Raw genomic sequence first — 20,128 nt, forward strand, 5'->3', positions numbered from 1 at the left:
CTCTGCTGAATGACTCACAGAGAGATTTCTCAGTCTTCAATTGTGTGTGTACGTTTTTTTTCTTTTTTCTTTTTTTTTTTTTTTACAGAGAAACAATTGAGAATGTGTTTTCAATTACATACACAAATGTGTGTGTGTCTGTGTGTGTGTGTGTGTGTGTGTGTGTGTGTGTGTGTGTGTGTGACGTCACTTGCAGACAGTGGTCCTCTCCAGCGGAGTGGTGCTTTCAGTGAAAGCTGTTCTAAGTACAAGGAGGGAGGTGAAATATTGAAGTTGAAATATCTTATAAACGTACCGTCGTGGACATAAGATGAATACGCAACACGTCACTGGAGTTCACAGGAGAAAAACGAATTGTTCTTTCAGAAGAAAATTTTGAAAGAAGTTACTTTTTGGAGTTTTTGGATCTTCCTTTATCCTTTTTGGAGAACAAACCCGTTTAGCGATACTTTCCTGCTGTCTACTGTCACTGCCGTTGTTGTAAGTAACGCATTTTTTTCACTTTTATACTTTGATGTTTCATCTACATTTACACAGTTATTTAATGGGATATGAATATCCTCCGATTTAGGTATGTTTATTTCAGTATGCTTTCAGTGGCGTGTTGTATGGACTGCAATCCATCACTTTTTGTTCCATGAGATTTTCGTATGTAGGAAACATTTTACCGGTCTCACAAGGGTAGATGTGGGAGCCTAAATATTGTGCAACAAACGGAAAGCCTTACATGCGGCAAAGGTTACGCGTCCTAAGTAATGCAGCGTTAATGCGTGGCAGTATAATTTATGTGGTTGCTGTAGTGTACAGGGATAATTGGGATACACAGGGCAATTGTTGTTTTATCTGACTATCAAAATCTGAAGTGTGTATTGGTAACAAATGAAGTTATCTGTGTAGGTGTTACTGACTATTTAATTACATATTTGTGAATGGCCTCCGGAAACGTTTTCTCCAGATGTTAAGGCGCTCAGTGGAATAGCGAGTCCCAGGCGCCCAGTGATGTCAAAAGTTCGTACTTTTCTCTTCCATTGATATTTTCCTCATTCTTTCTTGAAATGCTACTTAAGAAGAGGCAGTGTAGGCAAGGTAACACCAGACGTTTTCATCTAGGGGTTAAGACAGCTCGTTCAAAACAGTATCCTGTTTTCTGTGGAGGTTTTAATTGACCACTGCTACAGCATAGACGGTCATAGATTCATAGTACTCAAACATTCCTGCTGCTTTTGGCAGCCTCCCAAAGTACACGCCTCAGAATACTGTATCTTAGAGAAGGCAGAATGCAATGCCATGCCTTGGGTTGAGGCCACAGCCTATCAATTAAAAAAAATGATTTTTAGAATGAATTGTTTTTCATTAATTTGTTATTTCAAACGTTTCAAGCAATGTCCATTTAATCAAGTTTAATAGTTGATTTTTCCTTCTATGATGTGATCTGGACAGCAATAGATTCATATAATAGCTAAACTGTATTTTATATCTCTTTGTTTAGTCTGGTCTGATTGTTGACGTCACCAGCTTGCCTTGGGCTGTGTGGTGTGCATAAGACATGATCATTTCTTGAAAAGGAATATGGAAGTTGTACTCAATGTTCATCAAAAGCTTGTATCAGTCATTGATACAGAGTTTATCACTGATGCAGTCATAAAGTGTGGCACTTGGGTGTTGGTCTTGAAAAGAGTGTGAACTTTAATTTAGATCAGCAAAGGAGGAGAACTTTCCAGACGCATCGTGATCTCTGCTGCATTCTCTAAACCAATTAAAAGTGTGCTTGTAATTTACAATGTGTGCAATTAAAGTTTTATCAACTGTGATTTCTCAAGTTTTAAAGGCTAAAGTCTCTTAAAACAACACTTTGAGAAAACAATTTGAAGTTACAGTGTATATTTCACGCACTTTAGCATTACCTCATTTAACTTTAAAGGTTTTGTTTGGCCTGGAACAAATTAGGCCACAGAAACAAGGTGCATTGCATTCACCGTGTATCAGCAAACAAAGACAAATACTTCACACCTTGCTTAAATTTGTTGCTCTTCACTTTCAAAGCTTGTGTCACCATATGGAGTTCTAACACTTTGACTAGGCCAGTATGTGGTCTCTATCAGCTGTTCAACAGGAAACCCCAACCCCCTTCTCCTCCAAAGTCAGGCCTGGCGCAACCCTGGGACTGGCAATGCTGTCTGCATGGGTAACTGCCCTTCCTGCTCTGACAGACCAGCAAAGCTGCTGAACATTGATATCAAACCATAAAATGTGTGCAGTGCCCTTTAGGAGGAGTGGTGTATTCTTTATTGAATTGTTCAACTGTGGCCTACTCACACAGACAGAAATGGTAGCTTTAGCTGCTTCACTTCAACATGAGGAAGTATAAAGCTAAATTTATGTCAGCTAAAGATAAACAGGCAATGAAGAAGAGATCACACACATCTGGCATATTTGTTGATTTCCCTCTCACACATTTGATGTTTTAAATGGTAAACACTAACAACTGCATTTCATAAAATAACACTAACTAACTGCATTTCAATTGTAACACTTATCAATAGTTGCTCATTAATCCCACTCAGAGTGAGTGTGAAACAAATGAGCTCTTTTTAACACCTCTGCATGGTAGGTGTGAAAAAGTTCAGTATACTTTATGTTACCACACATGTTGGTATGAATATATATAGAATCTGATAGGGTTTTTTCTTTTCAGAGGTTTTGTTGTTTCAGCACCATTTACATGTTTTCATCAACTTATCTGGGCATGTCACACTACATATTATAAAAGGAAAATATTTTAATTGCAAAATTAAAATGAAATATAAAATATGATGTTTCATTGTGGTGAAAAAGCAAAACAAACAAACTTATTTAACCTAGCCATTCCAAAGGGGATGAGTATTTATTTTAACAAGCTATTGAATTTTCAGAAATATTCTCAATGTTTATAAAGATAGCACCTGCTCCATAACATCCAACTTTTTATTTGATGTTTTGGGTGCAGAGACTGTACAATTATTATCATAACTCTGTACTGCTGTGTCATAGTTGGTAAATTGTCTTGACTGGTATCAGCCAGAAAAGTTTGTGTCAGTCTGTATGAAACTCAGTTTGAGCCTACCATTATGATGACTTAGAGAATTTTGGCCTCATAAAATTTCTGTAACATGTCAGGCCATATTCTCACTACAAAGGGTCATGTGATGGCTCTCAGTCCTGTATGTATGGCAATTAATGTGGATATGGGTCGGCTGTCTATTTAGTCCACAAGTCGTTTTTCTCTCTCTGGACCTTGTATTCACTTTTACTTGTTGGTTCAGATATGTTACTTGCTGGTTCAGATATGTTACATCTTTTTAATATTTGTAAACTTTAAATTATATCGGCATGTTCACATCAAATTTGGAGGTAGAAATGGTAATGTCCACATTTCAGGTCATAGTTTAGGGGAAGACACTTCCTACACAGTGTTATCAACATAGCAATGTACAGAACAATCTCTACACGTCATTCCAGTTAGCTTTGCAAAATACTTCACAATTTTGTGACCCATTTACAAACAAAGACCTTCTTTAAACCCGAACTAAATCTCTCCAGCCATAAGAAGTTAACACTTTGTGAAAAGTGTGAATGACCTCTTTGATTCAAAATAGATACCTGACTGATACACAGTTCAGTAATTACCTGAGGTGATTATTTTCTTGTTTTGATGAAGAAGTGAGTGACATGATACAAACTGTATTTTAAACGCAGTTTAAATGCATTTACGTCACAGAATCATACATATAAAACTGATTTTAGAACCAGTGGCATAGATCAGTAGTTAATTATTTACCTTGATTAATCAATGATCATGTGACTTTGCATGAAAGAAACAATTACATGATTAATTAACAAGGCCCATAGTGAGCGTGGAGATGCATGTGATTATACAAACTGACCTCAAATGTTTCGTTCATTGGTAGCATGACTTTGCTCTTGCTGCCACACTGCTGAGTAAGAGGTCACGGAGGTCTAGATAGTGAAAGTTGCACATGCTAGCACTTTGTGTCCATTTTATCACAGTATCCAAAACAAATTTAAGGAAGGAAAGAGAACAACTTGAAAATTTTAGGAAGTAGCATTATTTGTAATCTTATCTTTTCATTGCATTGAATGTGTACATTTTAGACAACGTTCCAAGGACAATATGTCATCGACAGTGGGGTATTTTGATACAAAGAAAGCCCATTTGTGAAAATTTTTTAGAATCATATTTGAGTAGAGCACCATAGAAACCATATGAAACAGGATATCTTATTTAACTGTAAATGTTGACCTCAAAGTCAACACTGTCCAATAGGATTCCTACCTCTCCTCCTTTGGGGTAACTTAATTTTGTCTTAATGATATAAATATAACTAAGAAATTCTACTTTGTTGTAATCCATCCTTGATCATTAAATTTTAGAAAAATTAATCAAATTTTTCTTTATGAGACAAAAAGCATAACTGTGTACATTATTATTAAATAAAAAAACAAAAGTTTACCCATCACTGGATATCTATGTTCAAGACAAATTTTAACTTCTTGGTTCTCCATTCTGCTCATAGATCTTTCACTTTAGTGTGACATTTTTTCCTGACTCAAATCTGAACGACTTCCCGAAAGCCTGGTCTACGGCAGGGGAGGGATGACTGGAATGTCACCTTCTTGGAAACAATTTTATTTTTCAGGAACATCAACCATGTGGATAAGGATTTCACCCATTGATGCGTTAAGTTTTATTTTAATTAGGCTACATTTTCAGATTCTAAATGCCAGTGTTATCTCAGTTATTTGGCCTTCCTCTCGTGGGCAGACAAGAACCTCTGGTGTCACCCTGACCCAAAAGGCAGGGAGGGTTGAGTGCATGTTTTCTTCCCCTTCCACCTCTTTTTTAACCTCATTATTCATTCTCAGAACAATCTTTCAACATGACACAAGTCATTAGAAAATTTCTATGCTGTAGAATTCAAGTGTTTAATAGTGGCTCAAACTGTGATGCTTAATCATGAATCATGGACATAATCATGACTAAATAAAGCCACTTCTAGAAAGCATTTCTAACAACAACTCAAAGGGAAGGTTAAATCCTAAAATATGTGTCATTTTCTTCCTCTAATGTCATCCCAATCAGCTTTTTTTTCTTTTTTTTTTTACCTTTGGTGGTGACTCTAACACTTCTAGTCCATTGAATAGCATGACTTTTATGTACTGGTTCACATGTTCCAACACCCCACAAGAGGTGCTGAACCCCGTCCAGACAATGAACTGTTTACAGATGAATGGATACCTAATCGGTAGTGATAAATTAGGGATAATTTTGATTTGAATCGCACCAAAATCATGCCTCCCTTGAGAATGTGCACAATTGTGAACAATTTATTTATTGTAAAAATCTAGTTTCATTGGTTTTTGACAGGGTGGTTGCAGAACAATAGATTCATTGTGCTTTCTGGCACACTTGAGAACAGCAGAGATATGGGTTTAGACTGTTGATCTTCATCGATCATCAAACCTGACCATCAGTTTTCAAAAGAGTATTTTAGATGGTTATATTAGCTTCAGTTGAAGGTTATTTGCAGTATCTCTTTGCTTAATGAAATGGGTGGGGGATCATTTAAAAAAAGGAACAAAAAATGATTAGGTCATGAATAAGATCCATGTCAGATATTTTCATGTAGTAATGTTTCAGAAAATGTACAAATGGCAGATTAGAGAATTAAATGTGAATATGGCAACAAATGTGCAATGCTTAGTATGCCTTTCGATGGGCACTAGAGAACCATGGCATACATCGCCAGAGTCTAAGAGTTCTTATGCAACGTTTTGTTTAAATTAATGAACTCATGCTGCTTTTGTTGCTGCTTCACTCCATAACAGCCAGAACTGACATAGATGTCACTTTCACACAGCCAAGTGAGCACCATTCATTCATAATACAAGACCAACTTTGAAATGGTCTGGAGGTGGTTCTTTAACATAATTGGACTTTGCTCTTACCAGCTTGTTGCACCCAAATCATTTCTATCATAGACAAAACAGTCTTGCTTCCTTTTTTCCATATCTACAGCCTTTTCTTTGTGTTGTTCACCTCATATGGGCATTAAGTCTGTGGATAGCCCAGTGAAAAGAGTGTCTGGGGGGTTGCACAGACCCCCTGCAGGCACAGCCTGCAGCTCAAGCATGCTAAACATCCTGAGTCAGCCTAAAGCCTGTATCTTATTTCCAACCCAAAATTTAACTTACGCCCACACTTCACCGTTTATTTTGTCTTATTCTAAATTTAAGATCTTAAAAGTTTTATCTCTATGTTTAATTAGACTAATTAAAAATAACGTTACAGCACTTTTAAGTTAAAAAGTCTGCAGAGAAACATAAATGTAGATGACATAGTGTGCCAGTGTTTTAGGTCACAACCATTGCAGTGTTATCAGACTCATTTGGGAGTCTTTGTTTGCATTTTCACCACATCTCATTATCAACTGTGGATGAGGGTTAAGCTAGTGGTAATGCTAATGCTTTCATTTTAGCAATGTACTGCTGCATGGTGGTCCTGTCAGCGTGTGGGATATGAAAAGAATGCGGGTCTTTTCGTTGCATGTGTTTCAGTGGGGAGGAAGTTGACAGACATTTGGGCACAGGCAGCTTTTGTTCATTCTCCGCAGTGTAGCGGGATCAGTGGCCTGAAGCTATATGATAAAACACGTGCACACAAAAAAGGATCTGTCTCCTTGTTGTCAGCTTCCAAGTGTGGTGATGATAAGTTTAATAGTACACAAAAGCCATGGAAAGGTCACCCATTTCCATTTGGCATTTGGTTTCTAAACATCTGATAACCAAAAGAATTGGCAGAGCATGAAACACATACATGAAAGTGGGACACTGGCTCTATTTGAAAGGGAGAACAAATCCACCATTGAGTCAGAACATAATTTTAGTAATGATGACAACATTTTAAAACAAATTACAGCCATCGGGGCCACTAATTGATATGAGAGATACATTCAGACATTTAATTAATTGTGTCAAGTATTACTGTTGTGCGTTTTATTTCTTTTCTTTTTTTTTTCTCAATTTCAGATCAATGGTCTCTATATATATATATTAGTGTTCAAATGTGCTGACCAAGTGTGTCACAGATGAATAATGTGTACATTCTTGTGCATGCGAAAGACAATTGTGTATTACTTCTAAACTGAATTTATCACACACCTCAGCTGAATTAAAAAAAATCTAGCTAAAGGGAGGAATGCCAGACATACTGCAGATAAATGTTCTCATGTTGTGAGTCCAACGTCAAAATGCACAAAACTGCAGTAAGCCTCATGTGTTCTGCACACGTAGTAAGGGCTAAATTACAGAAACACTTCCAGTCCAGGCACAGCCCAGAGGCCCGTTTCCTGTGCTGGCTGTTTCAGAGTAGAGAATCAGCCAATTCAAATGAGGTTCAGCACTGATGTGACTAACGGCTAGTGCAGAGAGCTTGCCTGTGGCTTGTGTGCTACAGAGCCCCAGTGTGCTAGCTGTAAGAATTTGTGCAGATTGCTTGCTAGTGGTTTGTTTGGTTGGCCTTTTCTGGTCACACTCTAAAGGGCAGTACGCTAATAAAAGTGAACCCAGATGGTAATGCTGTGCTATAAACCCAAGCTGTTGTGAATGTTGAATATCTTGCAGTTCCATTAACACCTCCAGATTCAATGACAATGTTTGTTGTTGGGAATGCTGTAGAATGTGTGCTTTATCAGTCAGTGTTCAGGCATCACTAATACCCTTGTTCCCACAAAATCAGTTCAGTTATCCACATTCATGTACAAACAGTTTATGAGGTAGTCACAAAGTTTTATTCAGGAATCCTTGTCTTCATAACTAAAAAACGAAAAGCTCAGTCAATGAATTGTTTTGGCATAAATGCACAGATTCCACTATGAGCTATGTGGTCAAATGAAAGCTATGTGTTTCCTTTTAGTGCAGATTTTCCATTAATTATGCAAGGGAGTGCTCACATATTGAGTAATCACGGTTCAGACTAGACTTCTCAGAGCTTAATGAAAAGAGCTTAATGAAACCGATATGAGATCACTCTGAATTACTCAGATACCCCTTTCTCCATCTCTTTTAGAGACCTCAGCCTTCCATGATGGATGATGGACAGTGCTATTACAATGAAACCATTGCTTTCTTCTACAACCGCAGTGGTAAATATCTGGCCACTGAGTGGAATACTGTCAGCAAGCTGGTGATGGGACTCGGTATAACTGTGTGTATCTTCATCATGCTGGCTAACCTGCTTGTGATGGTGGCTATCTATGTCAACCGACGTTTTCACTTCCCCATCTACTATCTCATGGCCAACCTGGCAGCAGCGGACTTCTTTGCTGGGCTAGCTTACTTTTACTTGATGTTCAACACGGGTCCTAACACAAGGAGGCTGACGGTAAGCACATGGCTTCTGCGACAGGGCCTCATTGACACCAGCCTGACCGCCTCTGTGGCCAACCTGTTGGCCATCGCCATCGAGCGCCACATCACTGTCTTTCGCATGCAGCTGCACACACGAATGAGCAACCGTCGTGTGGTAGTTGTCATTGTCATCATTTGGACCATGTCCATTATCATGGGTGCCATACCTAGCGTGGGCTGGAATTGCATTTGTGATATCAACACTTGTTCCAACATGGCACCTCTCTACAGCAACTCCTACCTGATCTTCTGGGCCATTTTCAACCTGGTTACCTTTGTCGTCATGGTGGTTCTCTACGCACACATCTTTGTGTATGTGCGCCAGCGTACCATGAGAATGTCCCGGCACAGTTCTGGGCCCCGGAGGAATAGGGATACCATGATGAGTCTGTTGAAGACTGTGGTGATCGTTCTGGGTGAGTATCTCTCTTGATTTCTAACACACTACATAGATATACTATCACATAGAGTTTGATTTATTATTATATCAGATCTGCACTGATCAATCTGAGGTCTAAGTTGTGACTTTGTCAAAGCATTGGAAGGGGATGAAAAAGGCAAATGTAGTTCTGCTTGTGGGAGAAAACTATATTTCATACAAACATCTAGATAGCAGGCTGACTGTAGTAGTTTTGAGAGGTTTAGTAGTTGTTTTTTTTATTGTCAAGTATAAAGGTTTTTAATTAATGGGGAACAACTGTAATGAAAGATTGTTGATTTTCGTGTGAACTGCTTTGATTCCAGAAATGCACACATGTCATGGAACCATTTAGTCCATTGCCACAGCACTACATACATTTGTCATTCCCCTCAGCTGCTACATGGGTGCCATTCCCAAAGATACAAAAGCAAAACATACAAACTGTGGTCTGTCATAGTGGAATTTTCCCAGCATGTGGTACAGCCGTTGGTAATGATAATGGGAGTGGTCACAAAGTTCAGTTCTCTTGGACATACATTATACTCCCAGTTGTCACTTAAATGCTAAAATACATATCACATCCTTGAGGGTTCCATCTTAAACAAAAGCCTAGTTTATTAACAATGCCAAATGATACCAAAGTCATAGTGTCAAATTGTATGTGTTTTTGTTTTGTTTTCTTTTTTTAAACTTTGTGTGGTGTTATGTTGTTGTGGAGACTACCCTTGGGGCTTAGTTTGCTTCACTAACTGCTGTTCTCACAGTACACAAAGGCCAGATTTCCATGTGTTCTCTTCCTTTTTGGGGATGGGACTTGCACTATAACCTTGAATGTATTTGTGATGAACATTACAGTGAGAACTGATGTATTTGACTTTCTTTCTTTTTTTCCCATACAGTACGGTCCCTTAAACTGTATGTATGTGAAAAAAAAAAAAAAAAAAAAAATCCACAAAGTCAATGACTTCATTCAGATGACACCATTTCTGGTGTGCTGTACGTATGGCAATGACTTCATCCACTTGTTATGACACATATAGAAGTTTGTAATGTGACAGTGTTTAAGCCATACATAACAGTAACTTTGCTCATTGTGTCATTTGTTTTATAGCATCAATCTGTCCCAACAAGTCAAACATCTAATAAGACCAGTCATGGTGAGACGTTATATAATATGTAACGTAAATCAGTCCATCATATAAACTAAATCAATTTGAGCATTACCGCTCTGCTATGCTCTGCTATACTACACTGCTTTGTTGGTCAGACTCTTGGGTGGCAACAATGCAGCTCTTGAGCATAGGGTTGGTTTACTATGGTTTTGTGGCAATTCTAGTTCCAGTGTTTGCCTTGCACTGCATCAGTGTCACGCCTCAGTGGCTGCCCAACGACCAGTCCCCAAGAAAGGAACCCAGTCTTTCCCCTTTGTCTCACAGAGCCGGAGTCAGGCCGGAAACAGTGTTGTTGTTGTTTGGCTAGTCAGGGCCTGATGTGAGGCTCTGGGGAGAGAGGTGAGCAAGGGACCCATTTAAGAAAAAATGAGTGTACAGTTCTTGGCAGGAGATGAGATTTCACTGAGGGATGACAGCACTTTTGTGCTTTGTCCCAGAGCCTTTTATTCAGACTGTTTGTTTATTTCGCTTTATTTGTTTATTTTGATGAGGACCACAAACGAACCAAAACAGTACAGAAAATTTGCAGGGAAAAAAAAAGAATGCATTTTGCCAGAAGTTTGTCATAACCCTCTGTGCTTTCACCTTTTCAAAATAATGTTCAGTAAAAATGAACTTTTAAATTAGATACGAGTATTCACAGCACAAGAATATTACTTTTTCTCATAAAGATGGACTTTGTAAACATTTTCATTTTCTTTCATGAGTCTGTTGTGATGGGGATTAGAAAGGGACTTGATCAGGAAATGTCTCCAGTGACTGTGTAACTGTTAAGGAGGAGAAAGACAACTGTCACAACTTAACAGTGAGAATTTCCTGTTGTTTTTGGACAGGAATGTAGCTCAATGTCTCCACAAATGCCCAAAGGTCATTAAAAAAGAGTCTTCAGTGTTGTTTTTTTCCTGCACATTTCATCACACATCTCTGTCGATGACTATCTTATTTAGATCAGCTGATCAGCTTATTTTTGTAATACTATTAAAAGTGTATTTACTTAAAATGGTTTTCAGGTAGATCTATTAGGATTAACACAGAGCTCTAAATCCATAAATAAGCTATGAACATGTTAGACTACTGCATAGGTATATTTTAAAATAAACAAACTGTGTTTCCACATTTCAGTCATTTTGAATTGAAGTGTCTCCTTGTTGTGAAGGCATGTATGGTTTTACAGTCACCACTTCACAGACACTAGTCCTCGGGATATTTTAGAGGCAGAATGAGGTTGGTGACTGAGATTATTGGACTATATATCCCCGAGAAGCTTCTCAGATGTGATGCACTCAGCTTTGTACTAAGGTCAGTCGTTTGAAGAGAAAAGTCCATCCAAGTACCACATCTGCTGAGCAGATGAGGGGGGTGGGCAGGTTCCAATTCTCAGGATGCTGTAAAATGAGTTTCTCCTGATTTCTCCTGGGAAGCTCTACCAAAGACGGAAAATATCAGGCTTCTTAGCTCATCTGCCTGAGACTTCATAAATAGCATATAGAACAAATTTCTTGGGTAATTTGGGCTGTGGTGTTGTCCACCCTACACAATGATACAGTTTGAACAGTTTGTTTATAAATACCATGTTCCTTATGGTGGTCAGACTCATGCTACCAAAGACCTGTGTTTCCAACTTAGCTAAAGCCTCCAATAAAACAGCCACTCCACAAATGATTAGAAATGAAATCAGTGTCATTCACATCGAAAGCCATTAACTTCCAGCGTTTGCCAGAAAAGGGAGTGATATACGGTTTGTAATGGAACGGCAAAGTTTCATAATACTTTCATCGTAGCCTCCACAGTACAGAAAAAGTTTGATTAAGTGCAAATCTAATGGATGCATGGTCTGTGGATCGGCATATATTTTGCTACAAATGTTTTGTCTGGAGAATGAATCAATACATCTTTATTATGAAAAAGAAATAATGGCTTCTGTGTTGTAATACACATCTGGAGCTGAAGTCTCACAATAGATGAACACTGTTTCAGGAAAAAAAAAAAAAAAAGGGCCAGAATGACTTTGGTCAGTTTCAGATGTCTAAAAAGCTTATCTAATTCACAATTGCCTCACTCCATTACCATCATTCTGTGACCGCAAGTTATGTGGTAAGCAAATGGAGAGAAGAAAGAGGAGGAGAGGGTTGAAGGTTATTCAGAGTGATCTCACAATTCTGCCTTGTATGCGTTAATATCCGGAGTGAATGCAGGCCTTGACAGCATTCTGAATTCAGAAGAAAAAAAAAAAAAACACTAAGAAAACAATGTCTGGATAGCCAGTGTAGAACAAATGATTGTCTTGTGGCCAAGCTGCTGAATCCCATGTCTGTGTTAAAGCATGCGAGGCATGTACTAAGCACTTCCACAGGTGTCAGAATCTTACTGAGCGCATAGCATCCACTACCCCCCGCTGAGAGCTGCATTTTTGAAATACAAAAATATTTAGCAATCTCAGCTTTCAGGGGAGGGCCAAACAGCTTTAATGAATCACAGAATAATTCTCTGTGTGCCCTCAGAATGCCTTTTATCATAATTAAGAATAAGTTTTTTTCCATTGTCCCAGAGTGACATTATGAGTCATTTGCTAGCTCTGACCATTTGTCTGAGTAGGCATTTTGTTGCATTAGAGCAGCACATCCGCAGTTTGCATGGTTATTCTATCTAGATCATCACAAACTAACCTATGACTAACTCTGCATGCTGTGAGGATGATTCTCCCTTTAGACATTCTCCTGACCTTGAAAACACTAATTCAGAAATAAGGAACCTTTCATGAGTGGCTATTCCAGAACACACAAACATGAGTGAACTGTCCACAAGGACTTTCAAGAGGGTGAGCGCCGTGTTTTAGAGTATACTAGAGCTTTGTGTCACGCAAATGATGGGAAACCAAGCACTGTATATTTCAAATAGCAAATTTTCAGTCTGTGAACATTGGTAAAAACGTGGACCATGAAAGAAATGCCATTTACAAAGTAAAATTAACATCAGTATGGCTACTGCAATAATACTCTCATTCACAGACATATTGCTTTCTTTTACCTGGTGGGCGATTTAAAGAGTAAATGTTACTTTGAACAGCAAAGTCATTGTGCCAAATTATTTTAATACGCTATCACGGAAGTAATAAATTGGGTGCCTGTTCTTAGTCAATGCAACTCTTTGAGTGGCTGCCAGTTTAAATACTTATTCAGCTTGAATGTAGATCAGACCATTTGAGAGTTTGTCTAATGAAATTTAACAGTGCTGGTGGACCTAAGCTGTATGCTTGCCATAATCAAATAACCTGTGATACCATAATATCTTACTTATTTTGTTCTAAAATTTACATTGATCTGATATCTCTCTTTCATGTTTCTCTTTCCAAGAAATATTCTTTCCCACAATTTGTCTCTCATTTAGTAGCAACCCAAAATAATTTATGTATTTATACATATATGTATTTGTTGTCACTTGTATAGCTTAAATATGCTTTTGAACAAGTAACAAAATCCAGACTTTATATGAAATACAGCACTGTGGAATGCTGTATTGCAGTGTATTTTATGAGTAAGAGTGAGCTGTTTCAGAGATACTCACTGTGTGCTGTTGCACTGGAAACAAACACAGTTTTTGAGACAACCCAATTTCTCTCTGTTGTGATCTCACTGAAAAATGATACACCAAGGATGTATCATCCCAGAATGGTGCCACTGTGTCGTGCCAGTATGTCCAAAAAATGAGTTAGTCTTTTTAAGGACATGCTCTCAAGGCTAGGCTTGATGAGGGGCCTGATTCTATGCACTTTCTTTTGTAATACACAAAAGCTCAACACACTGTTCATTTGTTGTTTGATATATTAGAACAATGAGGATAGGGAAGTTTTAAAGTGCCACTTGATAGTACTCTTTTATCATATGATTCTTGCTTATGACTACTCTAGATGTCTTACATTTTCACATAGTGGTACAGTGCGACACGCTAAGGAGTTCACACATGCTTATGACACATTATTTATTATTTGAACTATCTTATAATGAACAGCACATACTTAACTGACATAGAATGCTAATAAAATCTTTAACAGAGCCTAAACTATTTGGGATTGATGTATTTTCAGGTTGTGATGATTATCACACCAATATTTCCTTATTTCATCAAAACTAATCCAACAAATACTGTATAAGGGCGTTAAATCCATGTGCTTTGTTAACATTGGTTCAACAGATGTGTTCAAACTCTAGGCTGTCTCCCGTGTCCAAGCTGTAAACTTGGCTTTTAGAAGCCACCTGGATTCTATTTAGCTTTGAGCTGCACAAAACTGCTTGTCAAAACTGATGCAACTTACACTGGAAAGTTGTATTAATGATTCATCATACCATGACCAGTTCCTTTTTTGTTGCCACATTTTTTTTTTTTAATTAAACAATGATTCCATGTTCAAAAGAAGAAAAGTTGTCAGAGCTCCCCAGAAATGATTTTACTTTGTTAAATCACGTCAGTCATCTTAGTGGCAGTGATTTTAATTGTGGTCTCTACCCACTTTTGTTGTTTTCCGTGGATTCATCACTATAGTTTAAGACACACGCCATCAATCACTACATTACCAGCAACCCTTCATTATCATTGCACATCATTTTCCTATGTTTTTGCTCATTTCTTTTTTTTTTTTTGCTATTGTTAGCTGCCATTGTGTTTGTGTTTGTGAGCTCTTCCCTTCATAAACCACTGCTTTATCATTGTCGTCTGTTCCAGATTAGTCATTTATCCCATTCCCATGGAAGATGACCACCATTCTCATCTTGTCTTCCTTAATATGGAACCCACAGCAAAGAGCCTGTTAAAGAGATCAGCAAAAATAGACCCTCTCTTTAATTTTATATTTATTTAGGGACAATTATGCTTAGGGGGATATGGCATGAAGTCCAAAAGTAAAACAAACACGTTCTTTGAGTGCAGAGCTTCGAAGGAGGAAATTAAACTTTCTTCTGTAAGGCACAGGGGTACCTAAAAACCCTGGCTTCAAACATATACTTCCCCTCCCTGTTCCAAGCTTGTTCCAAAAGAGCAAAACATGTGGTAGAACCCTGCTGGAAACAGCTTGTTGGAGTTTATCTAACTCCTGCAAGCCTCCACATAGCTTTCAAGTGATGTAAACCGTGCAAGAGCAGCTGTGTTCGCTAAAAGAAAGCAGAACCCTCACAAATATCTCTTCTCTTGCAAAATAACATCTGTAGCCAAAATATTTATCTTTTGTTGACATGCTACAAAACAGCTCATCAGAAAAAGTGAGTGTCATCAGTTTGTTAAGGGTTTGTGGAGTTATAAAGTTGCTAAAGGTGTGTAATGTAAGTCCCCTCTATGGTGCAGCATATATTTTCTGCTATGGTCTTCTGTACAATCAGTAATTTACAGTCAGGGATTGTTGGACTGACAGCTCCTTTGCTTTTCTTTTTTCCATGGACAATTCATCTTCCAAACCAAATCTAAACTGTCTCATGCCATTAGGATGATAAATAGAAACACGAAAAACTCTAATATTAGTAAATACACTAGCATAACAGAACTTCGGTGATTAGTAAAATCAACTTCACAGTGTCAGAGGCAGCCCATGCATATCTTTGGTTTGTCTATCCTCAGTTTTAGAGTACAGGATGCATCCAAAATGATTTCATTCATAAAATGTGATTCAGTTGTAGTTTCCATGTAAAATATTTTCATCTACTTGGAACTCACGTTATTCAAAGGGCCCAGTGAAAAAATAATTCTTTCTAATTTGGTTTGTTTGGATTTCATCTATTTAGGAAGCTGCATGTTATTTGGTGAATATTGAACTTAACTGTTTGGTTGGAATTAGCTGGTAGTGTGAAGTTGGATTCTTTTGGTTGTAGGTGATATTGATTGAAATGATATTAGTAGATTAATATGGGGGCTTATAATTTTGGGGCACCAGTCTTGCTTGACAACTATGTTCATAGAAATTGAAGACTTACTGAAGTTGCAAACTCTTAAAGCTGTAGAGTTGATGACATGAAAGAAACAATATCACATGTGTAGGGTTTCTTTGAAATGTTTAACACATTGTTAAAAACAGTAATTAAAGGCATAAAAACAGTAAAATAAAAGAAGAAAAAGAAGGCGGCGTCTGAGAATGATGAGTGATCAGACACTTGAGTGAACAAGACTGCGAGGTTCATTCCCTGTGTAGTTGTAAAATGGCTGAACATTGTTATCATTCACAGCGGCATGTAAATTCCTCAATATACAGAGATGAGTGGCTCCAGGTAAAACAGGGTATGTTCAGCAGTAATGGCAGGAAAGCTGTTGAGTGTTAGCAATTGGTTACTCATAGCTGATGGGATCAGGCTGCCATGTTGCAAAATTACTTATTTAAAGGTCTGTTGTTACTGTGGTTTCAACACACTCATTAGTACACTTTTTTGAGCAGAGCAAAAGGGTGATTCTTTTGTTACTTTGCATACTTTTTGTTTTTGACCCAGTCTGGTCGGTGCCAGGGAGGTTATATCCCAGCGGGACAGAAAAGTAATGCCACGCTTATCTCAGTTTGCACTTTAATAGATGGCATATGCCAGTTCAGCGTCTGGCCAGTTGATTGTTGTGAGATGGCCCATCAGCTCATTATGCTGAAACTGTAGAGAGATTCCTTCCCACTAGCTTGTGTCTTTGAAGATAATCAGTCCCGTCTGGGTACTGGGCCGACGTGTGAAAAGTCAACTGGTTGTGGGCACAGACCTTTTGTTCATTGATAATTGGTGGGGAGATCACAAAGCTTCCCACAAATGGCAGGCGCTGGTGTTCTGGGGTGAGGTAATGCCTTTGCATTCTAAATCATGCTACTAATGCTTCACTAACTCTAAATATCTATCGATGAGGAATAACAGAGGATAACTAGAATGTAAAGCCCTCGGATTTTGGTTATAATAGTTTGTGGTGACACGGCCGAAGGTTTTTCTTTTCTTTTTTTTTTTAAGTGAAGACTTTCTTTACCAGAAGACTTAAATGAATTCAAGAGATTTGTCTCCTTTTTGATATTGTAATATATTCAAATTATTCTGAATATATTTATATACATACTTTTTTGATATCCTCAACAGGTGCTTTCATTATCTGCTGGACACCCGGTTTAGTCTTGCTGCTGCTGGATGTCTTTTGTGCCACTTGCAACGTGTTGGATTTCGAGAAATTCTTCCTTCTCTTAGCCGAATTCAACTCAGCCATGAACCCCATCATATATTCCTACCGGGACAAAGAAATGAATATCACCTTCAAGCAGATCCTGTGCTGCCAACGACAGGAGAATGTGAACGGTACAACAGAGGGGTCCGACCGCTCTGCCTCCTCTATCAATCACACAGTCCTGAGTGGGGGCCACAACAATGAACACTCCGTGGTGTGAACCTGAGGAGAGTTAGCAACTAGGATTAGCCACAGTGCCAGATGGTGATCTCGGCTCTTCACTAAACCTGAGAGAAAGAGAGAGAGAGAGAGAGAGAGAGAGAGAGAGAGAGAGAGAGAGAAAGAGAGGCATTGCATCAGCAGAGACTTTTTTGTGTTATATTAGGGGATTTACATATTTGCTTTTTTATTAAGAAGGTCTTATCGATACTATATGAACTATTTAAGGACTAATACCTGATGCGAAGGATCAACTAGCATGGCAATCTCTTTAATGGCCCATTCGGGTTTCAGTACCAATACATGAGTAGATCAGAGTGTCTTACGGACATCTCACCTGAACATTCATTCATTTATTTACTCCTAAAACATTTCTGCCATGCTATCACCATATGTTAAAAAGGTTAGTTGTTTTGTGTAAAATTCCATAGACTGGTTAATTTCATAACACACTCATTAGCAGTGTATTCACCAGACCACTGATGAGTGGCAGCAGTTTTGACACTAAGTATGCTGTGTAGCAAGGTTGATTGCATCATTTTGGTTCTTGACCTAGTCCTAATTTGCACTGAAGAGGTTGCATCCCACATAGTTGTTGCCTGACTACATACTGCAGGTATACGCTTTAGAGTTCATTAAAACCAAAAGTTCATTTTTGTCCATTTAAATGTGTTCACCACTGTTGAACTCTTGATTTTAAGTGGAGGAGGAACTCAGTGGCTTAGTGGTATTCAGCTCAGTCAAAGCATGTGTGGTCCAAAAGTCTTTGATCCTTTCCTCTAAAGACTTGTTCTTTTCAGTGTTGTCTCATTGTCTGGTCACTTTGATAAGATCAAGAAATGATTAGAAATCATTTAGTAAACTTTTGACCACCATGTTGTGTACTCTAAGAGCAACAATTTATATGTTTTAAACAGCAGCCAGATGATTGCACTGCGCATATACTGGTGATACAAGAATATAGGGCAGAAGAATGAGCCATTTCAACTGTCAAATGTTTTTGAAGACATTTTCAGGGATGCAGACTTATGGACAGTGACCAATACAGAAAATGACAAATAATCAAATAAATAGATAGATTTGTAAATGGACATTTATGCATATGTTTTAGGAATACTTTAGATTAGTTTTAACTGTACTGAGAAATAATAATCTCTCTGCTAACATTTCACAACACAAACATTTATCCTTGGAGAATGTTTTAATGTAACGATACTGATGGCTGATAATACATTGAAGAGTACAAAACTGTGTACTAAAAGGATTGATGGGCCACGGATAGATTAGACATCCTTTGTATCAAATTATATTTGACATGATAATTCCTCTGTAGAACTAACTAATTGCTGTTTATCCTGTATACATCATGGTCATAACCATCAACAAATGTAATCACATAAAGAAAAAAAGAAAAAAAAGATGAAAAAAAAGGAAAAATGGTATTTGTGGTTAGAAATGAAATACATTAAATTATCTGGCTAAGCTGATCTTTTCTTCATATATCATTGTATGTATGTACGTTTGTATATAATATATGTATATAAATATTCAAAGCTAGTCAAACAAGGGAACTTATACTGTTTAAAGTTCAAACAGAAATATCATTGTTTGCTTAAACTTGAAATTAAAAGAAAAGTATACCCATTTCTGTTATTGAGTCACCCCTCATGAGTTATTTCTTGATAATTATTTTTAATTTTCCTCTTCCAAATATTATTCCTCAGACACAAGTCTTGAAGTGTTGAAGGACCAGATTCCTCTGGTTGCACTAGGGGGCGCTCATAAAACAACTTATTGATGAATAAGTATGTGTCAAAGACCATGAACAAACAAACCAAAAAACAAAAGCGAATCTTAAGAGAGCTCTTCTTGGATACCACTTTGGTGTACTGATGATCCTTTGTCTCAAGCTTTATGTGAAATTTTGCGAACGTGTACTCTCTGTGTAAAGTGGGATGGATCTTTAGAAGTCATTTTGGTTTCTGATTACAGTATGCTTAAAATTACAAGAATTATCAACATTTCATTCACTTGTAAAACCATTCATTAAATCACAAGGTCATGACGTATAAATAAAGTTATGAAATTATTCACATGTCCTTTACATCTTAACCAAAACTGGGTGACACACTAGCCATCAGTGTTTATGCATTTGTGTGATTTAGTGTTTTTTTGGTTTGTTTTTATCTTTTATTTTATTTATTTTACTTTTTTTTTTTTTTAATTTTTGTTGGTCTCCTGTTCGTGTCTCAGAAATGAATTAAGGCATGGAAACTTCCCCTTTAAAATGTCATTCAATCTGCAAAACACAAATTAAACATATTGTATCAGTCAACATTTGTGTATGATTCTTTTCTGCACAGTATGAGATGGTCGCTCTTGAATTAAGCTCAGCTATTACTCACCTTTGTGTAAATATTTTCCAATGACCATGAACTATGATGTATATCAGTATCTTTAACAAAAGCAGACAGAAAATCAGTTGCTTCTTAATTTACAGTTTTAGTGGACAGATTTGTGTGGTTGATTCTTCCCCAGAGGGGATGACAGTGAGAATACAGAGCTTTCCAATCTTCCTCCAAATGGACAGGAAGTTCCTGTGCCCAGGGTGTGTACAGACTGCTGACTGAGTGGGATGTCATGTTATCATTAGCAGTGCTGTTGGCTCTGTTCAACCAAAAGGCATCTC

At 37.7% G+C, this 20,128-nt stretch overlaps 1 protein-coding gene across 1 annotated transcript; it reads left to right on the forward strand.

The window, feature by feature from the left end:
• The first annotated feature begins 407 nt into the window (after nt 1-407).
• lpar1 (lysophosphatidic acid receptor 1) lies at nt 408-17,440 on the forward strand. Its single transcript, XM_030769449.1, has 3 exons — nt 408-480; nt 8,126-8,882; nt 17,139-17,440. Exons 2-3 carry the CDS (start codon nt 8,141-8,143, stop codon nt 17,438-17,440), a joined length of 1,044 nt encoding a protein of 347 aa, XP_030625309.1. The 5' UTR covers nt 408-480; nt 8,126-8,140.
• The last annotated feature ends 2,688 nt before the right edge of the window (nt 17,441-20,128 follow it).

This window comes from Chanos chanos, chromosome 3 (genome assembly GCF_902362185.1).
Source record: "Chanos chanos chromosome 3, fChaCha1.1, whole genome shotgun sequence".
Classification (NCBI taxonomy): domain Eukaryota; kingdom Metazoa; phylum Chordata; class Actinopteri; order Gonorynchiformes; family Chanidae; genus Chanos; species Chanos chanos.